We start from the raw sequence: 20,027 nt of genomic DNA on the forward strand, positions 1-20,027 counted from the left end.
GTCACTATCAAGAGTAGAAGCCACCCCTGCTCAAACTGAAAGGGAAAGCAAGAGGGAAGTATCCTCTCCACGTAAAGTTGAAGAAGTAGGGGAGGTGTACCCAAACCGATCCTAGGTAATAGGTATTGAAGAACCAGCCGGTTGACTGCTTTGGTCAAAATATCAGCAAAATTGTCGGATGTAGGTACAAACTCTAGGTGGATATTGCCTAGCTCAAGCTGCTCTCTGGAAAAATGGAAGTAGACTCCCACATGCCGCGTCCGTGGTGTAATGATCAGATTGCCCGCAAGGGCAATGGCACTCTGGTTGTCGCAGTCGACAACGGTGGGAGAGTCGCATGGGAAATGAAGTGCTGCCAGTAAACTCCTCAGGTAGATAGCCTTGGTGGTGCCATTGAAGAGAGCCAAGTACTCAGCCTTGGCCGTGGAAGCCGCCACCGTCTCTTGCTTACGGCTTGACCAAGAAATGGGAGCCGTGCCCAGAGCAAAGAGGTAGCCACCATGAGAACACCGGGTGTTCAGATCTCTTGCCAAATTAGAATCAGTGTACCCTTGCAAACATAAACTAGAACCATATGTCAGGCCATAAGAATATGTACACCGTAAATAACACAACACACGAAGACATGCAAACTAGTGTGATATCCTAGGTGCTGTGAAATACTGACCGAGTAAGCTAAAACTAGCCTAGTATATTGGGGGGATACCCAAGCTGCAATGATTCCGAAAGTGTGTGAGAAGTAGGTGGAACACCACCTGATGGAAAAAAGGATGAGGTCCTAAAGGTGGTGCCTATGTTTCCATAATCCCTTGGTGCGGTGTGATGTGCAACATGAGGTGTTTGATAGGGGAATGTAAATGGTGTAAAAGGAAGTGGAGGAGCAATGGAAAAATGTGGTGGGATGGGTGGGTTTTGAATTTGTGATGTGAAAGGTGCAGATGCATTTTGTTTATTTTTACCATTTAATGATTGAAAATGAAATGATGATGCACCATGCAATGTAGAAATAGGAACACCAAATTCATTCTGATTTTGAGAAGTAAACTGAAAAGAAGGAAGGTTAGAAGAAGATGTACTTGGCTTTTTCTTATAATCCCCACGACGTGTGTTAACATACAAGAATTGGTCCTCAAGAGATCCTTTTTCGTAGTCAGCTGATTGTACTCTATCTTTCTCATGATTTCTATTAGTATATTGCAAAGCTGAAGGGGTAAAAGGCGAAGGAACAAAAGACGAATCTAAAGTACCTTGCACTGGAGTGGACGGAAGAGGACGAAAGAATGGAACATACTACGGATCTCTTTCTCCAACAGGGGGGCCCATCCTTGAGGGAGGTCTCGATGGTCCTGCAATATCATCAGATTTACGCGCAACATCTGAAGAGAGAAATTCATGTATACCTTCATTGAGTAGCTTCTCTTGAAGGGCAATCCTTCGATTGAGCTCCTCAATCTTCTTTCGTCTTAAGTCCATGATCACATGATATTCTTTAGTGGAAAGCTTGTATAGCCTTTCTTCCGTGTTGTCAGAAGTGTCTTCCACCATGTCGGAACTATGTGGAGCAAGTTGTTCTACCCATTCCCGCTCGGTTCTCGGCATAGGTTGTTCTCGAGATTAAATAGGTGTTGATGTGTTTGAAGTCATTTGAGCCTACTGTTGTTCTTACTTCTTGTGGAGAGCTTTCAGATGAAAGGCCTAGGTTTCTTAGAGAGTACCACGCTCTGATACTATGTAAAGAAATACTCTGACACAGAAACACAAATAACAATCGTATGACAAAGCATAAACTGGTAAAAGAACTTAGTTAGGGTTAGGGTAACTCAGAGACAATGAACACAGAAAATAACTGAAGTGATATAAGTGCTCAATATACAATGGCCATGCAACAAACACACTATGCAGTGAATGAATACTGAACCTTGAACTCATGTATCTCAAGGATCAGGGCAGGGGTAATGAGCTAGAGAGTGTGTCGTACTCTGAACGGATCCGGAACCGCAACAAGGCAGCTTATAAAAGAACTCAGTTAGGGTTAGGGTAACTCAAAGACAATGAACACAGAAAATAACTCATGTGATATAATTGCTGAATATACAATGCTCATGCAGCAAACACACTATGCAGTGAATGAATCCTGAACCTCAAACTCCTGTATCTCAAGGATCAGGGTAGGGGTAATGAGCTAGAGAGTGTGTTGTACTCTAAATGGATCTTGAATCGCAGCAAGGCAGCCTTTGGATGTTGAACACTAGCAAATGTAGCAATGAGAAGCTGGATCTGATGCAGACGGCAGTGAGGAGAGAGAAAGACTAAAAACGCAGGTAGGACAACATGTAGGAGAGAGAAAACCACCAAATGCAGACTGCAGATGACGTGGCAGGCAGTACGGTAGTAGCTTTGTGCAGGAACAGCAGTTGCCTGACTAGGATCAGCTCCAAACTGAGAGAAGAGGGCTGAAATCAGGCGCCAACCGATGTAGACAGCAATGGACAGCTTCGGTTGAGATGTTCTCCGCGAACGGGGTGTGGGCAGCAAGCTGAAATACGTGAAATCTGCAAAAACGAGATTGTATGCTGAATGGAGGGCAGCATACGTATCTGTAGAAAGTTTGGGCCCTCCCAAGTGGGTTTGTGCTTATGGTACACAGAGACTCTCTAGGATCGCATTTCTTTTAAATAAATTAGGTTTCTAGGATTGCGTTTCTTTTAAATAAACTAGGTTTCTTCATTAAACTCAAGTTTTGGGGTTGTGTAAGTAAAGCTAATGCATTTTTAGCTCGACAGTATAGGTCTTACAAAGGGGAGAATTGAACTTGGGTCAGTGGGTTAATAACAAAAACAAGTAGTATACTACTAGGGTAGCCACTTGATTGATTGAGAGAGAGAGAGAGAGAGAGAGAGAGAGAGAGAGAGAGAGAGATTGGCAATGATGAAGGGATGGATCAACAAGACGCCATTCAAATGTAAGGTATTCATTTGGAGAATGTTTATGGAGGGCCTTCCACTTGCATTGACGCTTTACCGCAAGGGTATTTCTAATGGGAATTGTTTCTCATGTACCACTATTGTTGAGTCTTTCCGTCATAGATTCAAGTCTTGTCCTTTTGTTAGAAAGGTTTGGGCCCTCCTCTCGGGCATTTGGCATGCAGTGGTGGGGACTGGGATGTGTCCTTTTGATTGGGTATTCAATAAAGCTAAATATCATGGTCTGGCGCAACACCTTATATGATAAGATCAAGGAGAATATATTGTCTCCTCATAGGCTCGGTCCAGTTCTTCATTGTTTTGGAGATATGAGCCTTCTAAAAATATATATATTTTTCAACACTCCAAAGAAAAAAAACATATCATGTTGTTCATGCTTTCTTTCTATGTTTGGTAGGTCTGCATGTGAGTGCCAATTTAGAAAGATTGTGTCAATTTTGGTATGCACTTTTTTTTTGGAAAATGTGCCATTCTTGGAAAAGCCTATTCTGGATGTGTTAAGCTGTTTTGGCAAAAAGTTGAGCGAACATTCATCATCATCATCATCTTCTTCTTCCAAAGGCCGAGATTGAGACTGTAAATGTGATTGCGATTGAGATTGTGAGCGAGAGTGAGATTACGATTCTTTTCATGTACGTGATATTAGCTCAGGGGTGGTCGGGAGATTCAAGCTCCACATCAGAGTGTATGTTCTGATTGTGCTGTTTGTCGCTCCTTTCCTTCAAATTATAATACAGATTTCTCTTTCTCTCTTTCTACTTTGTATGGAAAATCGTGTGGATATTTATCAAATTGTGACTAGTCATGTTGCATCCTCACGGATAACTTATTGCACTGGGACTTTAAGGTAAATCCACGTCCTCTTGGAGCTCTTCAAGAGTATAGTGATGGCTAGCGTAAACCCTAGCACAATCCTGGGCTGCTTTAATGCTTTCCCTAGCAGTCGTCAACATCTCCTGCATATTGTATAGAAAGTCAACTACGGATTGCATTTTAATATCCCTAAGCTTTGTGGCAATGGGTAGTTTCGGCTCATAACCATATATAAGCATAAACGAGCTATAAGTAGTAGCCGAATGTTTAGCATTGTTATGATCAAACTCAATCTGAGGAAGATAATGCTTCCAATCGGATTGCCTGCGGGAGACATATGCATACAACATATTCTTCACTGTTCGATTTGTCCATTCGGTCTATCCATTGGTTTCAGGATGTGTGGAGGACAACATGGACAATTGAGTTTCCAGTATTTAGAAAGCTGTTTGTGAGAAATGGCCAACTTAGGATCCCGGTCACTAATTGTTTCATAGGGCAAACCATAAAGTCTAGAAAGATGTTTGACAAAGAGACTAGCCAACTTGTGGCTTCTCACAGTTGACTTTGTGGGAATGAATCGAGCTCAATTTTATCAATCGTTGACCATTGCCTAGATTGAGTCATGACCTTGATTTGTATGGGATAGTCCCACTACAAAATCATAGAAATGCTACTTCACTTACTATTGGAAATTTTTAAAGAATGCAATATTCTTGCTTGTTTGTGTTGTTCAGCTTTTTAAGCTGACATTGCGAGTACTCACGTACATAAGACTCAACCATAGTCTTAATATGTGGCCAATAAAAGTAGTGAGTAAGTAAGGCCAAAGTCCTAGGGTGTCCAATGCTACGCACATCACGACACTCATACTAAATTTTCTTGCAGATATCTTGGTCATTGGGCTTGCATACTTTGCCTTGTTTCAAAAGTAATCTATTATGAATGGAATATTTTTCCGTCATTTCTCTCTTAGTAGCTAGCTTTTGGGTATTTGAAGTTTCAAAGCTTCTTGGGCAACTAGAACCCTCTTAAACTAATAGTCAAATCTTACCAAATGAAGATTATGAGTCAAGATTTCGGAGAAGGACAATGCATTAACTTCAGGAATTTGACTAAGAGCATTGACAACCATATTAGTTGCGCTCTTTTTGTGGCGAATTTCTAAGTTTAAATTTTGCATAAGCTTCGCTAAGTAATAAATGAGGCACCATACAAACAAGTAATAAATGAGATAACAAGTAATTTCGATATTTTAACAAATTGTGATACGTCCAAGTAATGAGAATGTTTCCACTTCTATCACAATATGACTGAAGCTATCTGTTTGGGGAATGACTTAGTATTGCAGATAGTTGATTCTTGGGCAAAGGCTAGCTCAGTATTAGCTTTATTCAACTCCTCCTTGGATAGTTGAACCTCTTCATAAAAAGAAGAATAAAGTTGCTGGATAGAAGTAGTAACTGAGAGTTCAATAGAGCTTTGGATGCGTTTGCACATAAAGGGAATTTCATCTCCTATCACCAAACATTGCATAGAGGGAATGGAAATATCTAGAGTACCATATCTTGACAAATGACACCACCTAAAGCATAATCACTTGTATCTATATGAAGCTCAAAAGGTTTATTTGGATTGGTAATCTGCAATATCAATGCAATGCTAACTAACTGTTTTAATGTTTGAAAATATTGATGGAGCTTACTAGTCCAATGTTTGAAAATATTGATCGAGCTTACTAGTCCAAATAGCCGGCAGACTAACATGCCTCTCTTTGCTTCGAATCATAGCAGCCAGAAACGTAAGAAATGTTTAGAAATGAAACGTTAGAAACGTGTTTCGTAAATTTCTTTCAAGACGAGGTAAAATAAGAAACGTGGGTTTTTTTATATAGGGACTTTTAATAGTTTTGATTGGGGAAAAATGTTCTAAATCTCTATGGAACTCTCTCTTAAACAAAGAATGGTTCATTATTGACTTGTCATTTATGTCAAAGTTAGAGCCATACTATGGTTTAGAACTGTAACATTATTTTTCATACATATCATACAAAGAAAACTGAAATTAACATGTAAATAGCCTATCTATAATATGGACAGAGTCAAGTTGCAACATCATGATTCTCATTTCAAAACAAATTGACAAAATATCAAAATCAATAATGAATCATAATATATCATAAATAACTCATAAATGAGACTAAAGTCGTATAATATTCAAATCTCAAGACAAGAATAGATACTAGATTGACAAAGTTCAATAACTAAACAAAATCACAAAAAAATCAGTCTCTCATTCAAAATCATGAGCCCTCACGAGTCATTACACATCATCACGTTTAACATTGCCCATTAGTTTTTGTAAAAAAAACCATGTTTTGGGTTCCAACTCACCAAAAAAATAAAAAAAGTTAAAAACACCCACGTTTTTTACTCTCAGAAACGTTTCATACTTTAAGAAACGTTTCATAAGTTTCAAATTCAAAGAAATGCGTTTCTTAGCTGCTATGCTTCGAATAGCCTTAAGCAAAGATTTGAAGGGTTTTGCAACATGAGCATAGTTCTTTATGAACTTTTGAAAAAATCTAGTAAAACTTAAAAATAGATTTTACTTGCTTTATGGTCTCGAGAATGGACAATCAAGCACTACTTGAACCTTTTCAGAATCAATCCGAATGTCGTCAAATGAGATGATATGACCGAGGTACAACAGCTTCATTTGAAAAAAATTACACTTGGATAGTTTTGCAAATAATTGCTCTCGTCTTAGGAGATGTAAAATGATGCGTAAATGTTTCACATGTTCCTTTGATGACTTACTATAAATAAGGATGTCATTGAGGGGAATGACTATCCACTTTTTGAGATACGGACGAAATAAGTCATTCATTATTTGTTGGAAAGTTGCATGAGGATTGGTCAATCGAAAAGGTAAGATAAAAAATTAATAATATCGTCATGGTGTTTGAAATGTAGTTTTCAAGACATTCTCTGAAGCTATCCGTATTTGATGATAACCAGACCTAAGGTTGATTTTAGTGAAATATCGCAGACCACAAAGCCAATCTATAAGGTTTCCATCCTAGATAATAGATGCTTATTCTTAATGGTCACTTGATTAAGATATTTGTAATTGATACAAAAGTGCATTGTGCCATCCTTCTTTCTTGCAAGAAGAACAAGCATACCCCATGATGGGATGGCTATTGAGCAATGTCTCAATCTTATGGTCTAAGGTTCTACGAGACGACGGAAGTCTGTCAGATAGATTGGACGGAAAGACACCAACATACTCATGCAGTATTGGATCCAAATACTCACATTTGAATTCATATTAAGATTATTATTAGAAGAGATTGAATTACATTGTGAATTGGATGACTGAACTTTTTCAACAAAACAAGTGTTATTGTCCTAACAAAACTTACTGATGCTTATATGGGCAATAAGAGTTCTAGTGCCAATGATAGTCTCCCATAGCCCTGGAGTGGTAGCTCCTTAGATCTAATAATTAGAACCATTAAAATTCTTGCGCACAAGCATCATCCCAATATAAAACTTGAACACGAGTACCAAATAAGAAACATACCTTGTCACATGGGCTCTGTGAGTATGCCCCTCTTGCTAGCAGTGTCCCATACCACCCGCAACATGGGCCCCGTGAGTACGCCCTTCTTGCTAGTAGTGTCCCATACTACCCTTAATGAGATAAAAGCATACGTGTCATGCATGAACCATCATGGTTTCATGATTTAAAGTGGTTTTATGCACCTCATCAAGTGGTTTGCCCTCCTAGATCCAAAGGCGCCACTCCCTGAGCTCCTTCCAGAAAACACAGGGGTCCAGTCGCCATGTCTTTCCCTGAAGGCCCACCACCCGAATCCTCCTCCATGAAAGGGAAGCTATCCCCTCATCTTGCTGCCCTCTGTCAAGGGCTAGACGCCCCCCCTCTTGAACGGTGAAGGAAGTCCCCTATAGGGCGCAGCCCGCCCACTCTGCTTGCCACCTATAGGGGGATACTTGTCGGTGAAAACTTAGCGGTTTTATACCTCCCAAAGCTCTATTGGCTCTCGTGTCGGGGGCCCAAGACACTCCTGAGGTATTGTTGCGTCAATCTCCCTTCTCCTCAACTCAACTCCTCTCTGGCAACCTGATGCCTGTTGCAACACCTCCTCCTCTATCAACCTGTACACCTCCCATCGGGTCTTGATGGTGCGAGCTGGGCCGGCCTCCCAACCAGCCCACTGGATGGGGGGACGCTCGTCAATCTGTATCTCCTCTTGATCTTTGACCTAGGGGTTCCAGATCACTGGCTGACGGTCTGTCTCCTCTTGGCAACCTGGAGGGCTTTGAATTAGGCCTTACGGAGGCCCTGCCACACACGAAGTAAGCTACGTAGGAAGGGGGATTTGGGGGAGGGGTGAAATGGGCCGTTGTGATTTGGCCCTATAGACCAGGCAGCAATGCTAGGAGGAGGAGAGAGCACTCCGATGGGACCTAGCAGCCATGCAAATATTATTACAGGAGACACCAAGGGATCCCATCCTCCACGCACAGGAGATGCGCGCACAAGCAGCCATCGCCGACCTAGAGGACAGGCGCTCGAAGTTCTCATTCCGCACCTCAACAGCCTTCTGGGCGCGGAAGGGGGACACGATCTGCATGAAGTTCTTTCAGGCACACCAGCCCCGCACCTCAGGAGAGCAGATACACAACCTTCGGGATCAGTATGGGAGGATTCGCTCTAGCCCAGACGAGGTGATGGAGATTACCACTAACTACTACAAATGCCTTTTCTAGCAAGAGAGCCTTGACCAAAGGACAGCGTTGCAGACAATAGGTCTGAGATCACATCTTGTCCCTCGTCACAAAGGAGATGGGATGCTCCCTCCTAGCCCCCTTCACAGAGAATGAATTAGAGGAGGCTTTCCATACACAAGACAGGCAAAAATGCCTGAGAGAGAATGGCCTCTCTAAGGCCTTCTTCACCACCTTCTAGAACGTAGTGAAAAACCCCTTATTGTTGGCTTTCCAGGAGACTTTTAGTTCAGGTCGGATGCGAGGGAGTTTATCAGCAGGTCTTATCAATCTCCTCCCCAAAGGGGGAGACCGGTTGGAGCTATCCCAGTGGGGACCAATCATCCTGTTGCCAGTTGCCTATAAGGTACTGGCAAAGATGATTGGTAGGCGACTCCGCCCCGTGCTTCTAGACAGCACAGTGATCAGGGATTGGCGGTACTACTACTGGACTTTGAGAAATACTATACCAGGGGGTAGACTGGGACTTCTTGGAGGGCACCGTGGAGAGGTTGGGCTTTCCCCAAGCATGGATCCATGAGGTCTCCACACTCTATAGTTTGACCACCAGCAAGGTTCTCATAGATGGCAGGAGAGAGGAGGAGTTTCAGCTGGAGAGATTGGTATGGCAAGGCTGCCCACTGGTCTCGTATCTATTTGCTACTCTTTGCAGAGGCGATGTCTCACTTCCTCAGATCACATGAGTGGGTTACGCGGCCTCCGACTTCCAGTGAGAGGAGACGAAGCTATTAGACTCAGAGTATGCAGATGATATAGCACTTTACATAGAGGACGATGAGTTGATACTAGAGAGGGTGAGACTAGCTCTCGAGGTGTTCTGTATTGCAACGGGAGTGAAAATCAACTGGCGGAAGTCGGTTCATTTGCTTACAGACCCGGAATCCAGTACAGAGTGGAGCGTCCACTTGGGATTTAGATGGGTGTGCAGAGGACAGACCCTCCGCTACCTAGGGTTTCAGGTGGGACTTGACATCACCCCCGCCCAGCAGTTTTTCCCAGTCCTCGACTCTATTCGAAAAAAGATGACCTATTGGAGTATTGCTCGCCTCTCCCTTGTGGGTCAAGCCCTGGTGGTCAACCAGATCCTCCTAGCGACAACTTGGTACATTGCCTCATGTTGGTGCTTCTCCTTGTCCTGTGCTGCTCAACTTCGTTGCCTAATGCAGCATTTCCTCTGGCCGAGTTGGACGGTTCCAGAGACTCTCGGGCCAAGGTGGCGTGGGTGACCATCATCCAGCATCGGTTAGAGGGAGGGCTTGGGATCATTGACCCAGAGTATCAGAGTATGGCTCTTTTGGGCAAGCTTGTAGTCCGCGGTCTCACACCAGGAGGACAGACCTCGAAGGTCCTACTGCAGAAGGGCCTCCAGGAGTGCAGACTGAGGCTTGGCGAGGATTGGAGACCATCCTTGAGATGGTGTCGCCCGCCCTCCTGCTTCCTGCTGTCGAGGCTGCGTTTGAGGAGTTGGCTGCGGTCCCCCGTGCCGTCTCCCTCTTTGTCGTCTCTGAACTCATGTGAAGTTGTCAACGTCCAGCTGCGGGCCTGTCGGCGGAGCCGCCTTGGCTCCGAAACGCGTGCAATCTGCTGCTTGATGCCCAAAGTCGTGGCAACGCAGACATTGCCCTGGTTGCCTAGTCACAATGACCTGTTGCATAAAGCAGTGACCTCCTGTCTCAATCTCCAGGAACTTTGGTATACTCTTTGTGTCTTTCATGGCCACTCGTACCTTTGGGACTCCTGCAGCTGTTGTTGCATTTGCAAAGGAGGCAGGAAGAACTGTGCCGAAGAGCCGTCCAAAGTCCTCCACTAACTGGCGGTACTCTATTGTCAGTCTAGGGAAAAGTAAGGTGACTGGATGTTTGAGAAATCTGTTATGGAGCGCAAATGTCTCCACTGTGAAGCTGCTATACCAGGGAACCATGTTAATGACCCCCTTCGTGGAGGCATAGGGTGCGCTCTCCACTAACTCACAAGCTGCGTCTGCAGAGGTGAGTTGAACCATGAAGATCTTTTGGCCCATGAGGACCGCCTCCGTGATTTGCGCTATGCCAAATAGAGTGGAGCCAATCCTGCAGAGCTGGGCCCTCGATGGGGAGTGTCTAACGACCTGACCAAAGATCGGTGTTTTTTCCAACTCCAGCTTTGTGGCACGAACGGCTAAGAGCTATTCCTTAGAGAGGATGATGCGCAAGGTGTTTGACTGGGGGCACTCACAGAATGTGCCGGCGTCTGACCAAAGGTTTCCATTGTGTGTCCCTGCTGAGAACCTACCTATCTCGTTGCTGTGGTACCCGGGGGGGGGGGGGGGGGGGGGAGTTATTGCTTTCCAATCAGGTGGTGTGTCTGCCTGGCCGGGCCTTGAGGCGGAGGAGGCAAGGGTAGCGCGGGGGGGGGGATAGCAGAGCGGCATGCCACCCGGGGGGGGGGGGGGGGGGGATAGCAGAGCGGCATGCCACCGGGGGGGGGGGGGTGTTGGTAGGGCGGATGTGCCACTAGGCCGTAGGCAGGGCAGGCGCCACCAGGCCGCAGGCAAGTGGCGGGGGCGATGAGCAGGGGGGACGGGCCACAGGCGGGGGAGGGGGGCCATAGGTGATGGCGATGGGCAGGGGTGGGTGCGAGGAAACAGTTGGGGGCGGGGTAGCAGGCGACGGGATGGGCAGGATTTGAAGAAGCTGCATATGTTGTACTATGGTATTGGTGGCTGAACTAGGGGGAACCCCTCACAGAGGGCTCTATTAAACACTAGCAAGGGAGACAATAGATCTCTAGCATGTGCAGAATGGCTGGCCACCAATCCATCATGGTCATGGGCTCTGCCATTCTGCAGTCATCAATAGTGCCACTCACTATGGTTGTGTGAGAAGAGGGCTAAATAGTGGGTTGAGGCTCTAGAGATGAGGGAGAGGGGGACTGATCAGGTGCATGATAAAGGGAATGGGCATATTTGTACCAAACATTTTATGAGATAATGGGGATTACATGCTGATGCTGCCTGAATCCCCTCCAAGATTCCTTGCAGTCTGGACCTGGAAACAGCTGGTAGAACTCCTTCCCAATCCTGGCAAAGTGGGCCTGCTTCTTCTGTCTAATGAGATGTCATAGTGGCATGAAAAGCAGATCTTCAGATGCAGAGGTAAGGTTGTGGTGCTACTACTGTGTTGGTACATACATGTCATAGATGCGGCCATGTAGGCATAGTACGCTGCCACTCCAAGGGATCGATCTGAAAATAAGAGCCTGGTCGTGCCCAAGGTTAGGGTAAAGGGGCCAATAGATTGTCATCTAACAATCCTCCATTATAATTCTTTTTTCCAAGTGAGTTGCATAAATGTTTTTTAATGGTCAAACTATTTATCTTATATAGAGCTCAAAGAAAAAATATTAGGACATTTTGATATTTTTATCAAGTAGCCTTAGTTACAAATGAAAGGTTCATAAAAGATGGACAGTGAGGGGCCAATAGAGTGACACTCGAGGATGCATTACTTTAGGGTTTTACAAAATCTAAAATATAAAAAAATTTACATGGCTCAAAAGCTAATTTGTAATTTTAAAAAATTCATATTATATTGTTAAGTGGCTAAAAAAGCCACATGTTTCTTGTAAAATTGTGACTCAATTGGGATGGGGTGTGTTTTCCTTTTGGAGGGCGCTACTTTATTGGCCCCTTTACCCCAGTGGGGTGAGGGGAACCCTACTAAGCTAGCTCCCCCCACTATATGATCAAGTTGCAACCCAACAACTATGCGGTGCAGGGTTTTAGTACCCCTACAAAAACCCCACAATGTGATTCACTGCATCTATGACCATGCCTCCAGCTTGCCAACAGAAAACAGAAGGGTAGGCTTGAAAGGAGGAAGGGAGGGTATCTATCTTATAAGCTGCAGTACAAGAGGCCAAGGGATGGAAGGACCGGATTTTTCGAGAACAGTGGTGAGGGGGATTCATTTGAACTCTGAAGTTAGTAACTGATCATTTGGTACTTATCAAAAGGAGGTACCTGTTTGCATGCAAGCCACATAATTATGAGAAATTCCGAGGTGAATTTGTGGCTATGTCGTGCCAATGGATATCAAAGCTATCTTGTTTAAGCCTTTTCCTTGATTGGATTGTTTAATTTTTCTTGTTTCATGCCAATAGATACTAAAACTATCAAAACTATCCTGTTTAGTTTTTCTTGGATTGTTCTGATACTTTCATGCGGTCCTATTGAAACATATTTTTGTTGAAGAATTCAATCCTGATATACTAATCTGATACTTCAATTGGTATGCAGTGTTGTTTGGATGACTTTACTCACCACAATATTGATGTAGCATGCAACTTGCTGGAAACCTGTGGACGTTTCTTATATCGTTCTCCTGAAACAACCATAAGAATGGGTAACATGCTAGAGATTATAATGCGTCTTAAAAATGTAAAAAATTTGGATGCTAGACATAGCACTATGGTTGAAAATGCATATTATCAATGCAAACCACCTGAGAAATCAGCTAGAATCACAAAAGTTCGGCCACCCTTGCATCAGGCAAGTTCTTAGTTTTCTCAGTCTTTACTGCTGCTATATTATGGTTCCTTCAATACATGACTTTTGTTGGTTCTTCACATTGCAGTATATACGGAAGCTGCTTTTCACAGACTTGGACAAATCTTCCATCGATCATGTTCTACGCCAACTTCGCAAACTTCCATGGAATGAATGTGAACGTTACATACTGAAATGCTTTATGAAGGTTCACAAAGGAAAATACAGCCAAGTTCATTTAATTGCATCCCTCACTGCCTTTTTGAGCCGATATCATGAAGCATTTGCAATAGCTGTCGTTGATGAGGTAGGCTCTCTGTAACAGAGTTTTTGGAACAGTCTAAATAATTCTGTGTTTGAGGCTGCTATAAAATGAATTTAATTCTTGTATGCAGGTTCTTGAGGAGATAAGGGTGGGACTTGAGCAGAATGAATATGGAATGCAGCAAAAAAGGATAGCACATATGCGCTTTCTTGGAGAGCTCTACAACTATTGTCTCGTAGATTCATGTGTTATATTTGATACATTGTTTCTCATAATATTTTTTGGATATGGCACACCAGAGGTAAGAAGCTAAACTGATGCTGTGTCCGCTCTCTTACCTGTTATTTTAATCCGTTTACTTCACAAATCGACTTGTATAATGAAACTCTGCTATTGGCACTGGGCTTGGTATCCTCAACTTTATTCAGATAAGGTTTTATGTTTCCACCACACTAAGAGACTGATAACTTGTTTCCTCTTCTAATTTTTAACCTCAGCAAGATGTTTTGGATCCACCTGAGGATTGTTTTCGATTGCGTATGATAATTGTGCTCCTGGAGACCTGTGGACGTTTCTTTGATCGAGGCCCATCTAAAAGAAGATTAGATCGCTTTTTGATATATTTCCAAAATTATGTTCTAGGCAAAGGCCCGATTCCCTTGGATGTAGAGTTTGATATTCAGGTGAGATTTCAGTTTCTTGGGCTTTGTGCTTCATTGTACAAAAGTGTGGCAAGATCCAACACTTTCTTTTGATGCCAGGATCTTTTTGCTGAGCTGCGACCGAAAATGGTCCGTTTCTCCACTCTGGAAGAGGCAAATCTTGCAATAGTGGATTTAGAAGAAAAAGAGTTTAATCATGTGGAAAAGACCAAGTATAAACTGCATCAAACTACCGGGGAATCTATTGAACTTATACATGGATTTAGTCCCAAATCTAGTGAGATCAGTAAACGAGAACAAAAGCAGGTAATGGAAAATGGCACAGGACAGGGAGACAATGGTACAGATCATCATGATACAGAAACAGAAACAGATATGGAAAGTAGCAGTATTGATGCAGATGGACAAGAAGAAGAGGATGAATTGGATGAAGACAAGTATGGTGATCAAGATGATGAGGGAGATGAGGAAGATGATGATGATGAGGCAAGAGACCAACCGGTTTCTGAGGAGGAGGACCATGTAAAAATTAAACAAAAAAAAGTGATGGAAATCGATCCTGCAGAAGAGGCAGAGTTTGAGCGTGAACTACGTGCAGTAATGCAGGAAAGTATAGACTCACGCAAATTAGAGATAAGATCTCGGCCTGTCAACATGACAATTCCCATGAGCCTCTTTGAAGGGTCAAAAGATCATAATCGAGCAACAGATATGGAGAGTGGAGATGAAATAGCAGATGAGCAAGATGGTGGAAATAATGTTGCATTCCGTGTTCTTGTGAAGAAGGGAAATAAGCAACAAACAAAGCAGTTGCATATTCCTCGAGATTCTTCTTTAGTGCAGAGCACAAAGCAAAAGGAGGCTGCTGAGCTGGAGGAGAAGCAGGATATAAAAAGGCTTGTGTTGGAATACAATGACCGCGAAGAAGAAGATACTGTGAGTGCAGCAGCCCAGCCCATGAACTGGACACCATCTGGTATGACAGTAACCAGGAGTTACACACAGAGAGCAGGTTGGGAAGGGTCTTCAAGGTCTACAAACACACGACAAAGGCGGCCTGTGGGTGCCGGATATGCTCGCAGAAGGTAAACAACTTATAGAAGGGTATGGAGTGGACTTTCTAAGGTGATAATCCTTGCCTGCTAACATGGTATATCATCCACCCTGTTGATCCGACGGTGCTGTACAGAAAAATTGAAATGACAGGTGTAAGTAAAGTATTCACGGGTGTGTAAAGTGCTCCTGTGCTAAAGAATGCAGCTGCTGGGTCCATGTTCGTCCTCAGCTGGACTTCAACCTTGGTCTGTGCACGGATTACTTGGTCATATTGTAATAGAAATGCTCATTGCAGGAGTGGACAATAGTTTACTGAAAGCCCCAAGTCCTTTAGGATTGACGAGCTTCAGTTGATCAGTGCTTCCTTCTCTGTTCTTGTATATACTTGCCTCACTCACAGGCCAATGGTCCTCGTACAGTCGCTCTTCAATTTTACTAAACCTGGAGCACTGGAGGAGGCACATATGCTAGTCAACTGCACCCAAGATTTGGGGCTTGGTATATTGTCACCCTGTATCTGCCCAGCAGAGCAGATTTGAGAATATGGCTCCCAACGATGTGAAGCAGACATTAGAATGAAAGCTGTTATTACTCCCGAGTCCAGTTAGTATCCTTGTATACGAGCTAGAGCTTGAAGTTAAATCTGTCTTCATTGCACTTGACATGAGTGCGCAGAATGCTTACGCATTGTATGAGCTCCCCAGGTAAATGCTGTAATTGTACGTTCTTTTAAAAAAAAAAAAAAAGCAGGTGCTTTAGATCGCTAAAGCAAACCTTGAAGTAACTGTCATCTGTCTGATATTTTGCCAATTCATTTGTTGATAATTGGTAATTACCGGGGTCGCAAAAGACAACATGGGATCATTATTTTACGCGAGTCTTTCCTCTTCCTTGGTCAAGACAACTTACAGTTTATGGATGCTCTTCTTTACTTCGAGGTTTCTCTGATTTTGCAGTCTCTCAGTACCACTTTTCAAACGTGTACTATACTGAACAAAGATCCCACTGCTAACTGCTTAATAGCATGTATATCTATCAAAGGCCTATTATGGTTGTCATACTCTATGCTGAAGAGCATCTTTATTGGTTTTTCTCTGTATGCAGATTCCAGTTTGAAAACATAACACTACATGGTACCTTGGAGCCTTTCCCAAGCTAGTAAGTTTAGAATGCATGCGATCAGCCATTTACCATCAGTAGTATGGGAGTTGGATTAGGACTAACAAAATTTATGCACATTGTGGAATGTACTGCACTTGCTAACAGTGGATTCTGTAGCACAATGGTATGAATCGTTCTTGCTTAAAAATGACATTATCCCACACTAGTATTTGTCTCGGTTACCATGTGCCCATTAACTTTGGTGAGGTTATTGTGTAAAAATGTTATAATCACATACTAGTATCTGTCTGGGCTACCACACGCTCGTTAACTTGGGTGAGATTCTTCTAAGAGAGTATTGGAGCCTAAGTGTATTCTTCCATCGGATATGGATATGGTGATTCCACCCTTTAGCTTAACATGAGTAGAAGTGACTGACTAAATAATTACCATAATTATATGTTGTATGCCATTATTGTACATATTGTAATCATGTATGCCTTTTACATGTGGTGAGAAGTGGCAAACCAAGGATATCTTGTGATCAAACATCACCTAACTTGTATGTGTGATCAAAGCTTATTAGCAAAGTTTGTTTGAAGTCTCAAACTTAAATCATAGGACTTAAACAAATTACACGCATTTTGGTCACCATTACTGCTCCCCCTGTATGTCGGAGCTTTACAAAGTAGATTGTAATGTACCTTTTGTAAAAGAATGTTGCTTGTTTGAATCTTAATTGTATAATTGAACTTCAACAAGGCTTGCAAATCTCTTAACGTTTAAAAGCAAATGTTTTGTTGAAGTTGAGAAAACCAAGATTAGCAAAATTTCAAAAGCACGACAGTTATGCTAGACTTAGAACAACATCAAAGTTGGCTAATCACATGGAATATGAGATGTTGGTTGTCAAAAATCAATGCTTTGATAACTAGTCCTTGTCCCCTATGTTGATTGATGTTTTATCATGACTTTGTTTGTCTTTTGCCCACACATGTTGCCACCTTGCCCCTAACTCCATCATGGCTTATAACTTGTTTGGGGGCCTTTGTTTGATAAAGAGGGTTCCATGGAAGATTTTTTCATTCTCCTCCCACTTTCTTTAGTGATAACACCTTTCAAGGACCTTGACTCCATGCCCTCCTCCCAACTTGAAAAGGGAGGTTCTACAATGCCTGTTTCTATCGATATGATAGTGTTGCAATTGGACTGTCTAATATATTCACTGCAAATTGTTAGGTACATGCAACTCACACAAGTTGCCTATAGGTCTAAGAACGGGCAAGAAAACCATTGCTCCAAATTCACACGTTTGTCCAATAGAGAACATGGAAGGAGCTGGAGGTACTTGGCTTTATGTGAGCAGAAGAAACGTAATTCGATCCATCAAGTCATGCACGTAGAAAACCAAATGTGAAGGATTGCTTACGAAGATGGCCTAAATGGGTGGAGCTATAAGAAGCCTCCAACAAAATATATAATATATGCTTGTGAGCAAAGGCAAGAGAGCGGTAAACTTACTTTTTCCAAATGATGACTCTTAAGCAACACATTCTCATAAGCTTGGGCTAGATCCCTTTTCAAAATGCATACGACAAAATGGTGGTAATATTTGTGATATTTACACTACTATGAAAGTCGATCTTTACTTACTTTTAAAATGGAGTATTCTAGATGGTCTAACCATCATTACAAGAAATACCTGAACATTTCTTTTGAGTACATCAATTTCATGGGAGTTATGGTGCTTGATTTCCATTGCTTGGATGATACCATTTTCAACTCTTTACATTAGTCTCTCATAGAATCATTAGCATTCCGTTCGGTAAAACAAGATTGCCCAATGCTTTATAGGCTCATTTAAAAAATTGACAAATGCTTCTCAACAAAGCTCATTGTTGAACATGCAACACATCATGGCATTGGCTAAGATTGTGGAATAGATGCATCTAATAAAACTCATCTCAAATCTAAATGTAGTTTCTATCATTGTATTGTCACATGGGAGAAAATTAGGGATGTTTTGATGTGGCCATGTATGTTAGATAATTTAAATCAATTTATGTCTTGCTCATTTGACTACTTTGTATTACCTCTCTCTCTCTCTCTCTCTCTCTCTCTCTCTCTCTCTCTCTTGTGTGTGTGTGTGTGTGCACGCGACCACCCAAGCCAATCCAAGAGCCATGCGTATGAAAGACTCACCAAAGTGTACACATGCTTAGCTAAGCTAGAGAAAAGTTGTCTTTGGAGGTGACTATGGCGAGAAATTGGCAAAGAGAGTACAAGAGGTGTACAAGAAAATCAAAACAACTATGTGCAATAATGTTATTTTTCCAATACTCAATGAAGCTATATTGCAAAAGAGGATTGAATCCCACACACGTCTAGGAGGCCTCCCTAACACATGGTATGAAGAAACAAAATTAGAACTACATAAATACCACCAAGAATGTTAAGAGTCATATAGGCTAAGGCCAAATTGGAAAAGCAAGTGTTCGATTGGGTGACACCATGGCTCATCACACCAAACAAGGGAATAATCAAGCAACTTTGAAATTGAGTCATAAAATATAAAGTTGAAGCATTAAACCAATCAAAATGATTCAAGGGAATCAAAATGTGGATTATGGATGAGCTCATACATCGACACAACTCAAAGCACAGCCATGTGAGACCGCCAAGACAAAAGCAACTCTAAGAAATAGGGAAAATGTGTAGTTCATCGAGATGGCAAAGCCATCATAGTTCAAAAAGCCTAAGAATCGAGCTATTTTTTAGGGTTAGTAATTTATGCAATCTCTTATAGCTTGAACAAAAAGTTTTTGTCCATGCATATGGCACCCTCTAAAAAATGCTTGTAACTAAAATTTTCAGTTATATCGCTATGTTATGTTGCTTTAAGGTATCTTACAAGATGTTAGTATGACTTTCTCTATTCCTTTCTCATTATTTATACATTTTAACCATGTTATACAACCCAAAATATAGCTCAATAAAGTGTTGAGGCAAGGTCACGTCTAAAGGCCTACCAAATTAGTCTCTATAAGCTATACAACATGCACACCTTATAATTTTAGTTTTGTACTTCAACTAAATGCACTAGTAATGTAAATAGATTACTATTGAGCACCAATGCCAAACTATAAAATCCCATGCTAATAGTTTCCCAAATGCCAAAAGCTCATGGGTGCAATCCATAGAGTAGCCTCAAATTGTTCATGCAAACCTCAAAAACATATAGAAAAAGCACACCATCTCAACATTGTTTCATGGAAGTGTGCTTTGGGAAAGCAAGACTACATGGAAGATTATAAGACCTCAATGAGCATTCTCCTTGCTACTTAAAGTCTCATGTCACCAATCTTGTCTATGTGACCATGCCCACATGAATCCCTTGTCATGTGTTCCTCAAGTTCTTTGTCACATTATTCTTTCCTCTTCTTGGCTCTTGCATAGAAAATAGTGAGAACGATTGCTTCATCTTGTCCACTATCTCCTGAGATGATAGAGTGAATGGTCTAGCTTTAACATATTGCAACTACAAAGGAAGAGGCATAGTATTGCAAGCTCTCTTCATTCTCTATGGAAATTCTAGTAGCTACATTAGGTTCCGATCCTTGAACGAGTATATGTTGAAGGAAGTCTACCTTTTATTCGTTAATGAAGAACTAGAATCATTAGATCATGCTTATGTGAGAAAAACCATTCTGTAACTTTTGATCACCATGTGTAAATGTTATGAGCCTCAATTGAGTATCTAAAAACTATATGCACACTAATAGGAGACTCCAACTCAATTTCTAT

At 42.1% G+C, this 20,027-nt stretch overlaps 1 protein-coding gene across 2 annotated transcripts in view; it reads left to right on the forward strand.

Moving 5' to 3' along the window:
* LOC148011439 (regulator of nonsense transcripts UPF2) overlaps positions 1-16,444 on the forward strand; it is a 78,960-nt gene extending 62,516 nt beyond the window's left edge. For both annotated transcript variants that reach the window (XM_087670128.1, XM_087670126.1), the window contains exons 12-16: positions 12,891-13,142; positions 13,228-13,446; positions 13,535-13,705; positions 13,902-14,087; positions 14,166-16,444. In XM_087670128.1, the coding sequence (XP_087526254.1) occupies positions 12,891-13,142; positions 13,228-13,446; positions 13,535-13,705; positions 13,902-14,087; positions 14,166-15,155 (1,818 nt within the window). In that variant the 3' untranslated portion in view covers positions 15,156-16,444. The remainder of the gene's footprint in view (positions 1-12,890; positions 13,143-13,227; positions 13,447-13,534; positions 13,706-13,901; positions 14,088-14,165) is intronic.
* Positions 16,445-20,027: the final 3,583 nt, after the last annotated feature.

The sequence above is a fragment of the Lygodium microphyllum genome, chromosome 28 (genome assembly GCF_053477565.2).
Source record: "Lygodium microphyllum isolate KBCC chromosome 28, Lygodium_microphyllum_v1.1.10, whole genome shotgun sequence".
In the NCBI taxonomy this organism is placed as follows: Eukaryota; Viridiplantae; Streptophyta; class Polypodiopsida; order Schizaeales; family Lygodiaceae; genus Lygodium; species Lygodium microphyllum.